The sequence below is a fragment of the Pelodiscus sinensis genome, chromosome 20 (assembly GCF_049634645.1).
Source record: "Pelodiscus sinensis isolate JC-2024 chromosome 20, ASM4963464v1, whole genome shotgun sequence".
NCBI lineage: Eukaryota > Metazoa > Chordata > Testudines > Trionychidae > Pelodiscus > Pelodiscus sinensis.
The window spans coordinates 28,009,818-28,028,314 of record NC_134730.1 but is presented as its reverse complement, the minus strand read 5'-3'; the positions used below and the strand labels follow the sequence as shown (position 1 = coordinate 28,028,314).

The 18,497-nt window shown below is 50.5% G+C and overlaps 1 protein-coding gene across 6 annotated transcripts in view; it reads left to right on the top strand.

Annotated features, from left to right (window-relative positions):
* Positions 1-8,587, top strand: part of RPTOR (regulatory associated protein of MTOR complex 1) — a 308,767-nt gene extending 300,180 nt beyond the window's left edge. For 4 of the 6 annotated variants that reach the window (XM_075904089.1, XM_075904088.1, XM_075904087.1 and 1 more), the window contains 4 exons: positions 2,452-2,568; positions 2,673-2,702; positions 3,181-3,310; positions 5,916-8,587. In XM_075904089.1, coding sequence (XP_075760204.1) covers positions 2,452-2,568; positions 2,673-2,702; positions 3,181-3,310; positions 5,916-5,984 — 346 coding nt within the window. In that variant the 3' untranslated portion in view covers positions 5,985-8,587. The remainder of the gene's footprint in view (positions 1-2,451; positions 2,569-2,672; positions 2,703-3,180; positions 3,311-5,915) is intronic. The other 2 variants (XM_075904086.1, XM_006119354.3) reach the window with 1 other exon arrangement.
* The last annotated feature ends 9,910 nt before the right edge of the window (positions 8,588-18,497 follow it).

Here is an 18,497-nt window from a genome sequence, read left to right as displayed (position 1 = left end):
CAACATTTATCATGATTTTTAGAAAGGGGCTTAAGTTGCCGCAGCTGCCAGATTTGTAGTGCTCCCGTATTAGAGTTTTTAATCTTCCTCCTAATCTCCCTCAGCAATCCCAGGGAGCCAGGCCCGCATCCCGGTCTTGCATGCCTCGGTCTGAAGGAACAGTTATTCACTTCCTCTCCCCCACGTCGTCCTCGGCAGTGTCGAAAAGACAGGAGACGTCTCTGCTTCCCCATCCCCAAGCCGCTGGACTCTGGTTAAACGAGCCATCTCACAGTTCGTTTGCTCTCCTGAAAGGAATGCCGTCTGGCATTGAATAATGGCTGGATCCAGGAACAATGGCTTTTAGAAACGAATTCTCGCCAGTAGTTGGTTCCCGTATAACTGTTTCCTGAAATGCTTCAGACATTTGCCATAATTACCCAGCAGGATCATAGAGGATTCTTCTCTGGCTCATGGAGCATCAGAGAATAAGGGTCTACACTTGCACCCTCTTTTGAGAGAGGGATGCAAATGAAGAGATTCAAAATTGCAAATGAAGCCGGGATTTAAATATCCCGGGCGTCATTTGCATATTTGTGTTACGGTGCTATTTCAAAATAAGACACTGTTAAGACGCGGTTATTTCATGAGAAAACCCTTCTATCGAAATAACCCTTATTCCTCATACAATGAGGTTTACCAGTTATTTCAAGAGAAGAGTTTTCTCTCGAAATAACCGCGACTTAATAGCGTCTGTTATTTCGAAATAGCGCCATAAAGCTAATATGCAAATGAAGCATGGGATATTTAAATCCCAGCTTCATTTGCAATTTTTAATCTCTTCATTTGCATCCCTCTTTCGAAAGAGGGTGCAAGTGTAGACATACCCATAGTGTATAACCTAGAACTGACCATTTTAATCAGATCGCTAGAGGAAGCTCACTCATATGGCTGAAGGGACCATGACGCCTTGGCTGAATGGTTCTTTATCTGGCCATTTTGATCTAAGTGCCAGTGACATGATAATATCGTCCTCTTCTCTAGCAGCCCTTTAAAGATTCTTATTCTGAAATCTTATCACAAGAGGTAGGCCCAGCTAGCGGCACCTTACACTCACTCCCTAATTGTGCTTCATTGTGGGGAAATATGTCAAGTGCATATCAGGGTTAGGGATGGTAGAGTGTAACTAAATAATCATTTAACCAATATGCTGCTGCTTATTGGTTAATGGTATCGGTTACACTCAGTGGGGGAGGCGGCTTTGATGCAACAGGGCACCGAAGCCACTTTCCTGGGAGCTGTGTGTAACCATGCTGAGATTTTCAGCCATTACACGGTTACCTAGTTAACCAAATTGTAACATCCCAGTCAGAGTACAGAGCACCACCTGTGCCTAGAAATTAAACAGCCTTTAATAACCCATCTGCTTAAGGAATAATCAGCGATTGAATTTTCACCTGATCTCAAAAATCTCAACCATCTTTAATAAGCACTGTGCTCACAAACAGCTGTGTTAAAGGTGATCAGTGTCTTTCTAATGACCCCTAGTGCAGAATCACTGACTACTGATTGGGGATCTCAGCAGCATTCAACCCAGTGGAGATTGACAGCCTCATATTAGTTAGAACCTGCCTTTGGTTCCACAGGGCAGTTTAAATCTCACTTATCTTTATTCATAGCTTTACACTGCCGAGCCCGCAGCATGTAACCACTGAGATTTTCAACCGTTACACAGTTACACTCGTACACGATTGTTAACATCCCTAGTCGGAGCAGTCATGAACCTTTTCCTGATTGCTGTCATACCATGTGTGCCATATCTGGGGTCTGGTCTGTTCTGCGCCAGTAGCTTCCCCTAGATCAGCCCTTTGAAGATACAAGCTGTTAATCGGGATTTGCTGACACGATTCTGAACAAAGAGTATTTGGAACAGCAGGGACTTATGAACCAAAGTCCAGTGAACTGGTATAACGGGTCGCTTCGTAGAAGCCCCTCGGGTTACTGACTGCTGATGGAATGTAGAAGTCACACTGAAAGGAAGAGGAGAATCTGGAGCGGGACATACCAACAAAAGCACCGTCGATGGCGGTGGGGAAAAAGAGTTGTTCTTAGGCGCGGTGACTGTTCTCTCCTTTCTGTGTGTACAGCTCCTAGCACACCATCGATCCTTCTGTAGCTGGGGGAGGGGGTACTGGGCTAAATCTCTCCTTTGGCATGGTCCTTCCATCAGGGTCGTAACCAGGGCAGGGCAGCTGTCCAGGGCACACAGCCATGTGGGCAGAGGAGTGACAATGGAAAACACTAGGAGGCACAATGATGCTTGCCTGCCCTGGGCGCTAAAATGCCCAGTTACGGTGCTGCCGTCCGTAATGGTGGTCCGTTCACAGGAGCCGAGTGGCTTTTTTGCTGGGGCTTTCAAGGCTGCTCTCCCTGTGGGGGGAATCTAATGCTGTGAAACTCCTCTGTTGATAGCGTGAATGGAGACGTCCGATTCTTCGACCCCCGGATGCCAGAGTCCGTGAAGGTCCTTCAGATAGTCAAAGGGCTGACGGCCCTGGACATTCACCCGCAGGCCAGTCTGTTTGCATGGTAGGTTCTGACCCCACCCCACCTCCTCTGGGCAGCAAAGAGAAGAAGAAATCCAGCATTACAAACCCCTTTCGTCTCTCTTTTTTCCCCTTTGCTATGACCAGTGTGGTGTCATTCCCATGTGTGCAGTTCAGGTATTTTAACCCTTTCATGTGTTGTTGAAACCTTTGCACTGGTGACACACAGTGATGGTGCAGGGTTTGCCAGTTGTCAGTGTGTCCGACTCCCTCCACTCAAAGGCAGCAGGTGTGTGGCTGGCTGGGGAGGGGCCTCGGCATCCTCTTCACAATCGCGGTGCCGTGGTAGCTGCGGGAGACTCACCTCAGGTGAACTTATACTTCTACTGTCTGTATATATTTTCCGTCTTTGAATGTACAGCGTAACCGGTAAATCCTCCGTTTGAGCCTGTCTGTAAATCTCTCTGTGCTGAGGCTGCAGCAGCGTGGATTAAAACCAATCTCTCTGCTTATAAGAACTTGTGGGAGACACTTTTGCTTTATAAATGACTCCTGCCTCAGTAGCCAAGCGGTAGTGAGTAGAAAACCCTTTATGTAGATATCAGTCGTATTGCCAGAATGAGGTGAGTACGTTCTGTTCTCTCGTCCCTTCCAGTGGCTCGATGAACCAGTTCACTGCAATCTACAATGGCAATGGAGAACTGATCAACAATATCAAATACTATGATGGATTTATGGGACAGAGAGTCGGAGCCATCAGCTGCCTGGCTTTCCATCCTCACTGGGTCTGTATTTTCTTTTTAAACTCTAGGGGGGGGGCATTTTTTGCAGTTGTGAGTGTCTGTGAAAAAGGGGTCGGTCACAATGTCTAAAGTGCTCTACCTGCAACGTAGCTGCTTCAGGTGCCTTCCCTGCACCCTGCTCCCAGTGCATCGCGATCCTGTTCCATCAGCCACACGTGCTATTCTGAGGTGCAGCAATGTCCACAAAGGGCTAGAGCAGGACTCCAAACTTCTGAGCGACTTCCGCTCGCTGGTTGACTTGCCCATTTTTTCACTTTACTTTGGAATTGCCTTTTCATTTTGTGTTTCCCTCGTGGCAGTTTGTGCCAGAGACATTCCGTAAGGTGGGTTAATTCAGCACCACCACCGGGTTCTCTATGGGGCCAGTGCTTTCCACCAGCACCCCCCCCCATGAAGCAAGCACCTCTGTATTCTGTGCCTCTTCCTCTAAAACAGATAGCATCACTGTCACGGCTGCTCCCCATTCTGGCACGTCAAGTGCAGAATGTGGGGGCCCGCAGAAGATTTTAAAATACCCTGCCACTAAGGGCTTCTGCTCAAAACACTTCCTAAGGTCACCAATTCCCTGTCCTTGGGTGGTACGCTGCCACCACCCACATGCAAAACCCTCTTTGACAGCCCAGGAAGATGCACTTGGGAATTTCTTCCTTTGGGATACCCCAAACTCTTTAACCCTCCCTCGGGACAGTTTGAAAACAAACTGTAATTCCTAATAGCTGACCTTTCAGTCCCAGGCACGTGCACACAGAATCTCCTGCCTTCTAGGACACAGGAATCAGATGATAGCCTTAAGAGAGGTGATTTTATTAATAAAACAAAGAGGGCAGACTTGGTAAAGCTTACTTGATTGCTAGATGTTGTGGAGCAACTGAAAAAAAAGCAGATTAAAAGCACAGAGAATTGTTTCCCTGGGATTCAATTGATTCCCAGAAGGTACCTGGGCACAGCACAGGGGATCCCACTAATAAAGGAAATCATTTGATTGCGTCTAACTAAACATTCCCTGATTACTCACATATCTGTTGTTCCAAGGTTTAGTCGTTCCTTTAGGCATGGATAATGTGGGAAATCACAGGCCTTATTCTTGGCTCAGGCCATCTCTCCCGACTCATACAAAAGACTGCAGCAGGCAAATCACTGCTTCAATTCAAATCTCACACACTCTCTTTCCCCATTGGCTCTCCTGGCTCCCTGCCAACACTTCCTGGAGACCTACTGTCCCTGAGTTTAATCCTTGCTGGTAATTTAGTTAACAGAATGGCTGGGATACCCAGAAAAGAGTAATGCCCCTCCCATTCATCACAGTTCCCAAATGCTTTGGAATCAGCTGCTCTCTCAGCAATGCAGATGGAGCCCTCCTTACCACCATATAATACCATGAATGTGCATGGCGCTGTGCAGTAGCAAAAAAACTGCTAAAAAAATAAAAGTTCCTGCACAATCTAAAAACATTAGCTGTTAAAATTCAGAACCAGACAAGGTGGTGAGAGGGGTCTTGCAGTGGGAATGGGGCTCCTCAGTAGTCTTTGGAAGGAGGGTGGCTGGCAGTTGTTTAATTAGGAGGAGTTGCATATTTGCATATGTCTGGAGATGGAAGAAAGTGGGGAGGGGTGGATGGGGTAGCGTAAAGTACCTAGGCTGGGGCTAGGGAACAGGTGATGGTTAAAGGAGCCATGAAAGGGGGCAGATCCATGTTAAAACCTCAACAGACACAAGTCATTTACGTTTGAGGGGAAGGAGAGCGGCAAGTAATGAAGGTCCTGAAGACGCGGGGAGCTGTGACCAGAACAGTGAGAGAGGAAGGCGAGCTACGATGAGCCATGCTCTTAGCTGTCAGATCGTGGGGGGGGGGGGGTGTCTCTGGATTGCTGATAGGTTATGAGCCTTTTACACCCCGAGGAGCAAAGCAGTAAAGGGGAGCGTGTGCATCTCAGACAGCTGCACGCAGTCAAGCGCTTAATGATTTGCTGTCCTTGGACTTAGGGGGTGGGACAAGGGGATGCGCAATGGCAGTTCTGAACGTTTTGTCTCTCTCAAGCGAAGCAAACAAAGTAGCTCTCCGGTCCTGATCTCTTCCAAACCTGGAAGTGCTCCTGGGTTCCTGGACACACCGTGCGCTAGTGCTCAGTCCAAGGGGTTGTTTGTAACAACGTTTCTGGTCATTTAGAAGAATTATGCTAGAAGTTGGCAGCTAATGGCCACCATAATTTTTCCTTTGGCTGCAACAGTGACATCCGGCGTTCTGACAGATAGCCCAGGCCAGAGAGAAAAACATGGTCTGTTGTAGCTACCTTGGCAGACCCAGCTAGAAGTTCCCTTGGGCTTGGCCCGCTTTGCCCAGAACGCTGAGGCTCCGTGCCTGGACTGATTTCATAGAATCATAGAATCATAGAATAATAGGACTGGAAGGGACCTCGAGAGGTCATCGAGTCCAGCCCCCCGCCCTCAAGGCAGGATCAAGCTCCGTCTACACCATCCCTGACAGATGTCTATCTAACCTGTTCTTAAATATCTCCAGAGAGGGATATTTGTATCTTGTAGCCTAAATTGCTTTGCCTGTTTCACTTGTTTGCTCTCCCTCCCGCAGCCACACCTGGCCGTTGGAAGCAATGACTACTACATCTCGGTGTACTCGGTGGAAAAGCGGATCAGATAACAGCAGCCTCATCGGAGAAAGGGAACGACCCAGCGGGCAGGGCCATGTCTCACCTGTAATGTATATAGTGGAATAATCGACTTGAATGTTTCGTGTTGGCTGCTGCTGCTGCAACCCATCACTTGAACAATACTTTTTTTCTTCTGACTTAGCTACTGATGATTTTGAGAGGTGGAAAGAGACAATCTCCTATTTTCTTTTTAGCCGTAACCCCTAAGAACGACGGCAAAGGAACGGCTTTCTCTTTTGCTTTCAGCGGTCACGTCTCTGTTACAAACACGGTTCCGCGGCTCCGAAGGGCTGGATGAGGCAATAGCTTTGCGAGGGGCTTTTTGTTTCAGTCTTTGTTCCTTTGTTTCATGGGGGTGGAGCTAACTTACGGCATGAAGTCCAGACTTGTCTCCAGCTCCGTGCTTTCTCACCCCCCTACTGACCCCTCCGCCTGCCACCTACCCTGTGCCAAAGAACAGCCTCTCTGGCAGGCAACAGGATCTCAGCTGGCTGCCTGGTGAATATCACACCTGGTCTTGAGTGATGGAGAGAAGAGAGACAGGAAATCCTCTCCTGGGCTCCCTCGCTCATGTTCCTTCTCCAGGGGAAGCACGGACAGAGCAAGCAGATGAACGTGCCTGGCAGCAAGGAGAGAGAGGGAAGGGGGTCGCAGGTGAGGAGAATAGCACCAAGGTGGAAAACTGACCTGCCATAAAGCTCCAGATCCAAACGAAGGCGAAACAAGGAAATGATCCATGTCCTTAGTGCCCTAAGGAAATTGGGTGGAGTCCCTGATGTAACTGCTTTCTGTGATTGGGCAGGTGTGTGTCTCGGTGCACTTGAGTGTGGTGGGAGACTCTCATTCCCTCCGTTGTTTCAGGGGTCCCTGTCCCTTTGCCTGCAGTACACCCCCAAAGCACACGAGATGTCCCGACAACTGCACAGACAGAGAGGGGTTCCTGGCTCGCTGTACCCCTGCCTTAAACCGCAAGCTTTCATTTCGCTCAGAAGTGCTAATATTCTGCTAGCTAATGGGCATGAATATGTTCTCCCCCGTGACTCTGTGCACCTACCTGTGCCCATGTGCGCTTGAATGCACCTTTGTCCATATTATGTATCCAGGCATGTCTGTGTGGCCCCAGGCACACACTCAGTGCATTGGCACGTCCACGTGTAGGCAGCCACGTGTATGTTCTGATCACAAGAGAATCGCTGCTGCCCTGGGGGGAGAGGAGCCCACAGCAGATCACTCCGCCTGGTGCGAGATGCTGTTGTCCCCAGTCTCGGGGAGACGCTGATACCCCGTCTGTAATGAAGATTCTAGTCCCATGGGATCCAGGATGTTTCTGGAGATTGATGTGGGGAAGGAGGCGGCAAAGCTGAAGGGCCGATTTCCCCAGTAAAACTCTGTCTCGCTGCAAATCAACAGGCTGGGAAGAACAAAGCCCTGCCAGGTATCACGCTGATGCTAAGCGATCCAGTCTAGGCAAACTCTGTTCTAATTCTGGTCCCGTCGTTACTCGCAGGCCAACCGAGGTGCCGAAGACAATGACGATAGTGTCAATGAGAGAAGAAAAACCTTGTTGCTTAGTGTGAACAGCAGCTTCCCCTCCCGCACTGACCTCCTCTGGGTTTGTCTGACCCGGGGGCTGCGCAGGACGTGCCAGATGCTTTGGCGGTCGGAGATGCTCGTTCAACCAGGCAATGGCCTGGCATCGGAACTGGCCAGGGGTTTGTTCCAGGAAACACAGAAAATGCTGCTGACTGCAGATCGCCAAGTACTCCTTTTGCAGAGTGGCATGAGCTGTGGGGAGTGAGGCAGGTACCCCAGCTGGGGCCTTCTCCCCACTCACAAGCACAACTGCAGTTTTCTGTGCCCTCCGGTGGACTGCGTGCTGCCTCGCGGGATGCCGAATCGATGGCTATGGAGGGAAATCCGGCTGTTGTACCTAAAACGCTGTGTGTTTCTAATATGTGGACTCCCAAAAGTTAGTGATGGGCTAATAAAAGGTTGTGGGCCTTGGTGGCCCATTGAGCTGCTGTTATACACAGGTTTACAGTCCCCAGTGGTACCCAGTGTCGACTCTCTGGCTACCATGCCCGTCACTCTGCGTAGGGCTCTGTGCTCAGGGAATGGCCAAGGACAGCTGTGCTGGCCAGGGGTGAGACAGAGGTTGGGATTAGCAGATCACTGACTAACATGCACTAGTTACAAACACCATCGATTTTTAACCTCGATCAGTGGATTTGTTCAAAGAGCAAGAGCTACCTGGCAAAACGCAAAGGGACGCTGTGGGAAGCTGCTTTGTCTTCCTTCCCAGCATCCCCTGAGCGCCCTGCCAGCCTGTGCAGCCAGGAATAAGGTTTTAAACTGACTCCACCTGTTGCGCTTTCATCGGAGGGTGCGCGTGTGTCTGGTCTCACAGGCCCGATGCAAACATTCAATCATGAAGTTTAACCAAGGCTCTGGAGAGCTTCCTACCTAAAAGTTCACTTCTCTCTATTTATTTTACAAAAATAAAAAAGCTATTAAAAATAAACTACAAGATTGTAATGTGAGAGTCAAATAAATATGAACAATAAATGGTTAATAAAATATAAATGCAGACACAGTCTATGGTCAGGTCGTTTTATTCTAATGATTGGAGGGAGGCAACGCTGCCGGCTCTTGAGAGCAGAAAAACAAGTCATGGCGGGTGAAAGGGGAAGTCAGAGGATTGCAGGACTGGAAGGGATCTCGATAAGTCGTCTAGTGCAGTCCCCTGCCCTGAGGCGAGATGAAGTATTATCTAGACCATCCCTGACAGGCGGTTGTCTAACTGGTTGTTAAAACATTTCCAGTGATGGAGAATCGATAATCTGCCTAGGTAATTTGTTCCAGCGCTTAACCACCCTGACAGGGAGTTTTTCCTGATGTCCAACCTAAATCTCCCTTGCTGCAATTTAAGCCCATTGCTTCTTGTCCTGTCCTCAGTGGTTAAGGAGAACCGTATCTCGCTTTCCTCTTACAGCTACATTTTACGTACTTAAACACTGTGTTCATGTCTCTCCCTCAGTCTTCCTTTCTCCAGACTTACATAAGCCCAGTGTTTTCAATCTTTCTTTGTAAGTCATGTTTTCCTTTTATCATTTGAATTACTCTCCTCTGGACTTTCTCCAGTTTGTCTACATCTTTCCTGGAGTGCGGGCCCAGAACTGGACACGATATTCCAGCCGAGGCCTTATCAGTGCTGATTGGAATGGAAGAATTCTTGTCTCTTCCCTACAACACTCCTGCTAATTTTTATAGAGGGGTGCCATATTTGCGCGTTTCCAGTCCTCTGGGATTTCTCCCATCCTCCGTGAGTTCTCACGGATCATGCCTGATGGCTGAGTTCTCGTAAGCCAATTCCTTAAGTATTTTAGGGTGTATTTAATCACCCCTGTTTGACTTGAAGACATCTCACTTGTCTAAAGAATTCTTTACTAGTTCATTGCCTGTTTAAACCTCATTTTGATCCTACCCCTTTACACTGATGTTCACTAGGTTAGTTGTCCGATCACTGCTGTCTTTTTTGCTGAAAGCTGGAAGAAAAAAGGCATTTACCACTTCATTCCTTGCTGTTCTTTCTGTTGTCTTTCTCTCCTCATTGCATAACTGGCCTAGCCTGTCCCATGTCTTCCTCTTACTGCTCATGTATTCTTAAAATGTTTTCTTGTTACTTCTTTATCTCTCTAGCTACTTTGACCTTATTTTGTGCCTGAGCCTTTCTGATTTTGTCCCTACATACTTGTGGTGGGAGGGGTAGGTTGGTTTTTTTTTTCTTATTCGTCCTTTATCATTTGATCTAGTTTCCACTTCTTGGATGACTCCTTTTTTAAGTTCCAGGTCACTGAAGAATTCCTGGTTAAGCCAGCCTGGCCTGTGACCACCACTTCTTCCTATTCTGGGTTCCAGTTCTAATTTTACAAATGGTTTGCTCTGTGGCCCCAGACAAGTCATTTTGTGCCTCAGTTTCCCCATCTACTAACTCAGGTAATTCAACTTTTGCGACCACAAGTGAAAGGCCCCATGTCATTTGCACTTGTACCATTGCTTATCGTTTTCCCATGAGCATGTAAGGAGGAGCCATCAGACCCTGTGCCTCCAGGCCCTTGGGGTTCTCTGTGTGGCGAAGGGAGATCCTACCGCCTTCACCTGGGTGCTTCCCTGGCTTTTAGCATGTGGAGAGCTAGAGCGTGGCCTGTCTGGAAACCCCCTGCGCAGTAACCGGGCGCAACTCACCGCCGCGTCGCCTCCTGCTGGTCACTCAAGGAATCGGCTCTTCAGCCCTGGAGCGCCCCCTTCTGGCTGGTGTCTCGTCTGCTGTTACCCGTTTTCCTCCTCCACTGTATGCTAGGACCCGTGGCCCTGCCATAGGGCCCCCACCCTCTGGGGTCCTCCCCCTCAGGGAATCCCCAGCCCGCTACACCCACCTTGCCTCAGTGACCCTCCCGCCAGTCGTCCTCTAGCCCCTGCCTCAGGGTGTTCTGCAGTCTGACGTGGCCACTCAGCAAGGGGGTGGGGACCTGCTGCCTTCTCCTGTCCTGGCTGCCTCCCTAGCATCCCTCAGGCCCCTGGGTCTACTCAGGCTGGAGCTCCCCAGCTCACTCTGCCTTCCCCAGCACTGGTACCCTGGGCTAGACGGCAGCTGGGTCCTTCTCCCTCCAGGGCTGCAATGACAGCGTGTGCTGCCTGGCCAGCCCTCTCTTTTATACAGCCCTCCTGGCCTCTGAGTGGCTGGTGCAAGGCTTCTCATGATTGGCCCTCTCCCAGGGCTGTTTTAACCCTTTTTATGCCTGGAGCGGGGTGAGCACCCCACTACACACACACCCTCTCTCATGAGAGAGCCGAGGGGGATTATTGATGTCCCCTGCCTTGACGTGTGTGTGTGTGTGTGTGAGAGAGAGAGAGAGAGAAAGAGAGAGAGATTGTGTGTGTGTGTGTGTGTGTCCATCCGTCTGTCCCCACCACAGGACGCTCCTCTGTGGCGCTTCTCCCCGGTCGAGGAGCAGCGAGCACCCCTGGGACCGATGTTCGGTGCTTGTGCGAGTTAAGTATAGGAAGCGCTCCAGCCCGGCTGGAACAGATTGTTTGACAGGCCTCCATCAAATGGATGGCTCACTGTGACACGTGGTGTCTGAGTGGGAGGTTGACAGGGATGGCTCAGAGCATGGCCACCCCGCTGGCCCCGGAAAGGCGACCCCTTTTTCCAGGGCCTGTCGCTATTTCCCACAGCCAGCATCAAAAGAAGCCCTTCCCAGTACAGTCAGAGCTTGGAGGCTCCCTTTGCTGGGAGGGGTTGGGTGGTTTGATCGTTATCAGCTCAGCCCCTGAAACAGCTTCTGGAGAGACTGTGGTTGGCGTGGGGGTGGGGAATTAATTCCCCGAGTCCAATGGCTTTGGCAGGACAGACAATGTGGCTGTCACGTTTTACTGCGTGGTCCGTGGTCTGGCAAGGTGCCACGCCGAATCCCGCGCACCTGTCTTCTGCCGGGGGGCTGGTTCTCTGTGTAGGCAGTCGTCCAGCCGACCACGGGGGCTTGTCAGCGGCGTGTGTGAACACAAAGGGTCTCTGTGAAATCCAGCCGCAATCAGAAATAGCTTAAGCAGCTGCAGACAGCGAGTGAAGAGGAATTGACAGTGTGGTTATCTGGGTGAAAACCGTTACTATAGTAACCCCAAAGGTGCAGTGTCTGTTGTGTGTTCTAATCCGCGGCGGTGACTCTCCTGCGTTATTGTTTATTTAAACAAAACGTCTTTGCAGCCATAACATCTGCCACGCTGGGAGCACTCACTGTGGGAAAACAGCTGCCCCGGGAGCGCCTGGATTTCACCGTGCAGAGAGAGTGGCTCCCAGGAGCACGAGGGGCTGGATCATGCTGCCCAGGGACGGGCATACCCTGAGGAGTCCCCTCTTACACAGCTCTGCCGACACCCCTTGCTCCTGACCTGCATCCCCCCTCTACTCCAGCCCTGCGCGCCCACGTGCAGGCAGAGTTCTGTGCGGCCCGAGTCCTAGGGTTGCCAAAATACCGGACACACTTGACATTCCATCACAATCGACATTCCATCTGATTTAGAAAATACCCGACAGCTGTTTCCTCATTTCTATTTTCTCAATTTGTTTCCCGAACAGAAAGCTCAAATACTGGACCTGGCAACCCTGCTCAGTCCTGGTCTCTCTTGAGCAGCGGTTGCCATTTGCTCTTGTGACTTCCGCTTGGGATCTGCTTTTATCTGACCCAGCCTGGCTTTGGCGTCTGGAGCTTCCCAGAGCGCAGACGTGTTTTGTGGTGAGCAGTGTGCAGAGGGTGTCACTACCTGCAGAGTTCATGGGGGACAACTAAAATAGCTCTGAATCGTTGGCAGGCCTCTCCCTATTGGAGTCCCAGTGCAAGGGGTGATGCTTTCAGTGCAGGGCTGTGGGGGGCCATGCTTAACACCCTGCCTGTAGCATGAGGGAGTCTTGGCAGCAGCTCCAGTGTAACACTGGCCTTTCAGCTCCTCGCATGCTCCCCTCAAATCTCTGCCACTCCTGTCCTTGCCTGGCAGATAAACATTAGGTGCACCCCAACCTTCAACACCCCGTAGCCCCCCGGAGAGCATTCCTCTGCAGTCTCCGGCCCCCGTCACTGGACACTTGCAGAAGTTACCAAGTCTCCTGCCTCTAAAGAGACGCTGCCCTGCCTGTTAGATCCATCAAGGATGGAGACCTTTCTTCACTATTACAGCTCTGGGGTGAATTTCTGATGCAACGCGTTGAAGTTGATTGCTAACGAACGGAGATGTAAGCAACTCTGAACTAGGATAATAGAAACAGTAAGGCTGTGTCTAGACTGGCCAGTTTTTCCGGAAAATCAGCCGTTTTTCTGGAAAAACTTGCCAGCTGTCTACACTGGCCACTTGAATTTCCGCAAAAGTACTGACTTCCTACTGTAAGAAATCAGTGCTTCTTGCGGAAATACGATGCTGCTCCCATTCGGGCAAAAGTCCTTTTTGCGCAAAAGTTTTGCGCAAAGGGCCAGTGTGGACAGCTGAGATTTGTTTTCTGCAAAAAAGCCCCGATCGCGAAAATGGCAATCGGGGCTTTTTTGCGGAAAAGCGCGTCTAGATTGGCCACGGACGAATTTCCACAAAAAGTGCTTTTGCAGAAAGGCATCCTGCCAATCTAGACGCTCTTTTCCGAAAATGCTTTTAACGGAAAACTTTTCCGTTAAAAGCATATCCGGAAAATCATGCCAGTCTAGACGTAGCCTAAATGGTTACAAATTAGATGAAGGTAAAATAGCCTTTCTAGTGACCGCAACTTGTCAGGCAGTTTTCTCGCCGAACGCCTCCCCTCAGCATCACAAGCCACTCGGCCCTTGGCCGGAATCCAGCTTGCACAGGTGCAAAGAGTGTTGATCTGTCTCTTCCCTCAGAGGTGGAGAACCTCAGCGTCTTTTCCCCTCTTCTTATCGTCCCCTAAACTGGCAGAGTGCCCCCAGACAACGGTCCTCTCCCCCACTGGTGATTCATCAGGCTAGGGGTGCCACGTTGTCTGTGCTGTCTTCTTCCAATTCTGTCCCTTCGCCTTTTGCCTCTGAGTGCAAATAGCAGTTTCATTGTTTTGCTTCACCTGCTCCATTGACAGTGCAGATCCAGGTTGGCAAGCCCCTCAGCTTTCCTTTGTCTCAGACAAACCTGTTTGCCAGCTCTGCCGAGTTTCCTGGATTGAGCATGTTTTCAGTGCACGCACACAACGTGGTACCAATTCCCCACCCTTCTGAGGTACGTTTTCATTTGCTGCCTTCCATCATGGTCTTGTAGGCAAATACCATGGCAACCGTGTGTTAGGTGTAGTGAGTTTGCCAGGTCTGATGAGGAGATGTCAATCAGCAGTTGGCTTCTCTCTCACACAGGACTATGTGGCGCGGACCATTCGCGTTTTAGGATAGAGGGGATTCTGGTGTGAAGAAAGGGCTGAGAGGCCGGAGCTGTCCATGGTACTAATCTTGGCTGTGCTGCTTCTCTCACGGTCACTTCCCAGTCTGCCTGTCATATGTAAGCTCCAGAGGAGGTGCCAGCCTGGCTTGTTGTTAGAACGCTGCTGCTCTGAGGGGCCTCGTTCAAATGGGGCACTGCAGCCCGAGCTATTGCCAGCCGCACACCAGGCCCGAGGCTCCAGCCCTGCCCACGAGGAGCTGTGCCGGCTGCTCCCCCGCAGCGCAAAGAGCTCCTGGGCCAGCCGCATGGAGGGCCAGAGAGTCCTCACCACCAGCACCCAGGACAGCCGCCGCCTCCTCTCCCATGGGGCTGCCGCCACCATGCACAGCCGCCGCTTTGGGACGCACCTCTGGGAAGACGCGCCGTCTGGGCAGGCAGAGCCAATAATAAAGCACGGGGCCGTGCGCGAGAGAACCGAGTGCACGTGCCTCACGCCGGCCCTGCTGCTCTGCACCAATCCACTGCACATGCTGCTTTCCTGGTCGCACAGGAAAATCCCGCTGCCGTTTCCGGGGCGGCGGGGGGTTAGTGATTCCGCCTTTACCTGTCTTGTAAAGTGATTCCGCCTTTACCATTCCCACTTTTCACATCCGTGTCCGACCCTTGAAATATCCACCGGTTTCAAGCCCAGCTACACGTAGACTTGCTGCCTCTCAAAAAAGAGGAGTTAACAGCTACCACAGACTACACGCTGATCGTGCAAATATGTGTTGACAAACACCTGCCCGTATCCTCTCCAGAGGCAGAGTGTGAATAGCCTTTCTGGAGAAGGGGACGTACAACTCGTATGTCCTGGCACGACATGCCAAACTAGGACTGGGTGTGGGGAATGGAGGATAAATTTTAATGTAGTAAGTTATGTCCTTTGCCCTTCTCTTCCCACCCCAATATTTTAATTAATGGCCACAGTTAAATTACCCAAACAAGTATTGAAAGGACTCGGTCTTGTCTCACCACCAACCTAAATCTCTAGCGTTAGCCTGTGTTTTAAATGAGCTGGGATTTGCGTCCTACCTGATCCAGCTGACAATAAGTTACTGTTCTGCATTGTGAGTTAGGCCCGTTAAACAATTAGCTCTTCTCTGTAACTAAGTACAGTGATCCGAGCCGTGGATTATACTACAGTCCTTGTGCTTTGCCTCCTCCTGGCGGCTGGTCTCAGCCGCAATAACCTCTCAGTACCGTTTTGTCAGTGAATCCCAGGCTGTGGGTCCATGGTGTGGGTCACACAACAGGATTATACAATATTGCCAGTTGCTGGTCAACATGTAACATCTGGTTGGAATCTAGCGACCCTGGCGCTTTCAGCAGTTGGAAGCCAGATCTGCGGGGATTTTCTTTCCTGTTCTGTTTTAGCTGTAGATTGATTCTCCTCCCACCCACCCCTCGTCCTGGCTTCAACCCGGCCAACAGGTTTTGCAGCAAGAGTGTTGGGTTTGCAGAACTGTGTCTGCAAAGTCAAGTAGATTTCTGAAGACCTGATCTGCAGGCACAATTTCACCGTGGTGCCTGCACTTTGGGGTAAAGGAGAAGGCACCGAAAGGAAGCGCAGATATTGGAGGAGGAAATTATCCTCCCAAAGCCCAGGTGTTTTATGGAAGTCGGGGCCTTCCTTGGACAAATTCGAATGGTTTAATGCAGCTTTGGTCCCCTGATGGGGTCCCATTTCACAGACCAGTCCCCTGAAGTATCAGCAGTTAATGTGCACTGTTAAATGCAGCCTGCCCCCCCCCCCCCACACACACACACACACACTCACTGCTGCCTCTGTATTGGAGGGAACGGGGGGGCAAGCAGGAGTCAATATATATGGGGAGCCAACTTTTAAGCCAGCTCCCTGTGTGTACCGGCACCTATGGAGCCACCTCCCACACACACTGCTGCTTCTGATACAGAGGCAGCAGTGTGCGGGCGGGGCCAGAGCACACAGGGAGCTGACTCTCTGTGCCTACCAGCTCCTGCAGAGCTGCCTGCTCCCCACATACTGCTGCTTCTGCATTAGAGGCGTGGGGGCGGGGAGCAGGCAGAAGCCAACGCTCATGGGGAGCAGACTGCCCCCCACGTATAACTACTGAAATGTTCAGCAGTTCCATATTTACTTTAATAAAGGCATTTTAACATCCCTACCAGCTACGTTCCCAGGTCAATTCGTAACTCAGACTTTACCCGAAAGCTTACTGTTAGCCCGTCCTTTAGAATCTAACATCGGTGGCTTCGTCTACACTGGCCAGTCTTGCACAAGAATATATGCAAATGAGCCGCCAATTTTGCACAAGGGGCTTTTACGCAAGAAGGAGCTGTCTACACTGCTCCTTCTTGCACAAAAATCCCCTTTTGCACAAGAGCCATTCTGCCTGAAAATAAGTGGCAGAACAACTCTTGTGCAAGAGGGGGTTTTTGCGCAAGAAGGAGCAGTGTAGACAGCTCCTTCTTGCGTAAAAATGACGGCTCACTTGCGTATGTTCTTGCGCAAGACTGGCCAGTGTAGACATAGCCTAAAGGTTTGCTTATAAAAAGGAAGAAAGGGTGAATGTTAAATATGTTAAAGGAATCAAGTTACAGTTGCCATTTGCAAAGCTCTTCATTCAGTGTAGCAGAGTTGGAATAATCCGCTGTCTTAAATCAAGTCTCTGGAGTATAGCCGCTGTTAGGATGGGTCATCTGTCCCCTTTCAAGCTTCAGTTCATAGCAAAGACCCTCCAGAGATGCAGAGCTGGATTGATGACAAAACAGAGGAGAACCTCCTGTGCCCTTTTTATATCCTCAGCTGTGTAGAGGGACTCCCATTGTTCTTTGCAGAAAAATACAGCTACAGAATGGAGTTTGTCACATGAACAAGAGCGTGACTCGGTCCTTTTTAGGCTGACACCATGGCCCACGTTCCAGATTGGAGGTTTGCAAGCCCGTTAGTGTAGTTGGGTGTCTCCCATGCCCCATTGTTCATTGACTGTTCCTTGATGAGCCAATCAACCTGAATAGTATTTTTCAGACACGCTGCCTGGCTATACAGGGGGAGGGGGTGTTGCTCCAGGAGCTAATGTTTGAAATATAGACACACCGCTAATGTTCATATTTTCGAGTACAAAATTGATACAGGCCCACAGACAGAATCGGCGAATCCTCTGCTTTCTATGGACACCTCATGTGGCCCTCTTTGGACAAGCTTTGGTGTATACCGAGAACAAGCGATTGCAACAATGATCTGTAGAGCCACAGCCCGGTCCCTTAATGTCAGAGGGTACGTCTAGACTACAGGCTTTTGTTGACAGGCTTTGTCGACAGATACTGAGCATCTAGACTAGCCGCTTTGTCGACGTGAGAGTGTAGACACAAAGGACAGTGTAGATGCAATAACGCCTTCTATCGACAGAACTCTGTCAACAGAAGGCGTTATTCCTCGTAGAACGAGGTTTACCACCGTCGACAAAACTGCTATGTTCGGTCGACGTTATGTTGCCAGAACTCGGCGGAAGTGTAGATGCAGGTACAGTTTTGTCGACAAAAGTCCACTTTTGTCGACAAAACCATGTAGTCTAGACACACCCAGAGAGGCTGGGAAGTTGCCCAAAAATGGCACCTTTTAGAGGGGAGAATGACTGCTCTCGGAGGAGGCCAACCGTGGCCACTAGAATCCGTCTTCCCGCCGTAGGCCCACCCTACTTCCAGCAGAGCTCATGCTTAGAATGGAACACGTCCTCAAGTGATGTGCTGCGTAGAAGTGGGCTGAAGTGAGTGCTTGATTGCGCTGCTGAATTAGGGCATTGCAGAGTCGTTTGTTTGTGCGTGACTTATTGTTTCACCCGCCTTTTCCCGGGGCCATTGTGGCTGATGTTAAATGTCTGGAGTGTATCCTGGAGTGGCCTACTTCTTGTTCAAAGCCTAATTTGTTTACCCAATCTGCTGTAGCTAACCCATTCTGGAATGAGGCTTTCAAAAAGCCCCAAGAGCCGAGAGAGTGGGTGGCTGCGTGGCTGAGAGTCATGAGAGGGGAGGGAGTCCGCTCTGAAGAAAGCACTACAGGCGAGGCTGCAGGGAGATCTCGAAGAAGCCAAATGGTGGGGCAGGGCTAAGCCTGGTCCCCGCTCAGAATCCTGAATTGCAGCCTGCTTGTATCCGCGGCGTGCCAGGCTGGATTGTCTGCCCAGAGCTCCTCAGAGGGGCTGATGCGTTTCTCGTTGCTGCATGCGATCTGGTTTCCGGAGCACGGTGTCACTGAGACATTGTCAGAATAACCTGGTCTGTGGCACCCCCAGCGGTGCGTGTGAATGCTGTCAGAGCTCCTGGGGTAGGCACAGTTGGTCCTGTTCTGTGCCTGGATGGAAGCTGTTACCGCAGTGTTCGCCTCCTAATGAATCTTCTCACACCTGTGAATCAGTGTTCCTTGCCGCCCAAGGCTGCATGATGGTGTTGGTGATTCACAAGCGGATGCTTTCGCCAGTGATCCATGTGATGACAGGTGGTGCTACACCAGGGCTGAGCAAGATGCGGTCCAGGGGCCGGATCCAGCCCGCCTA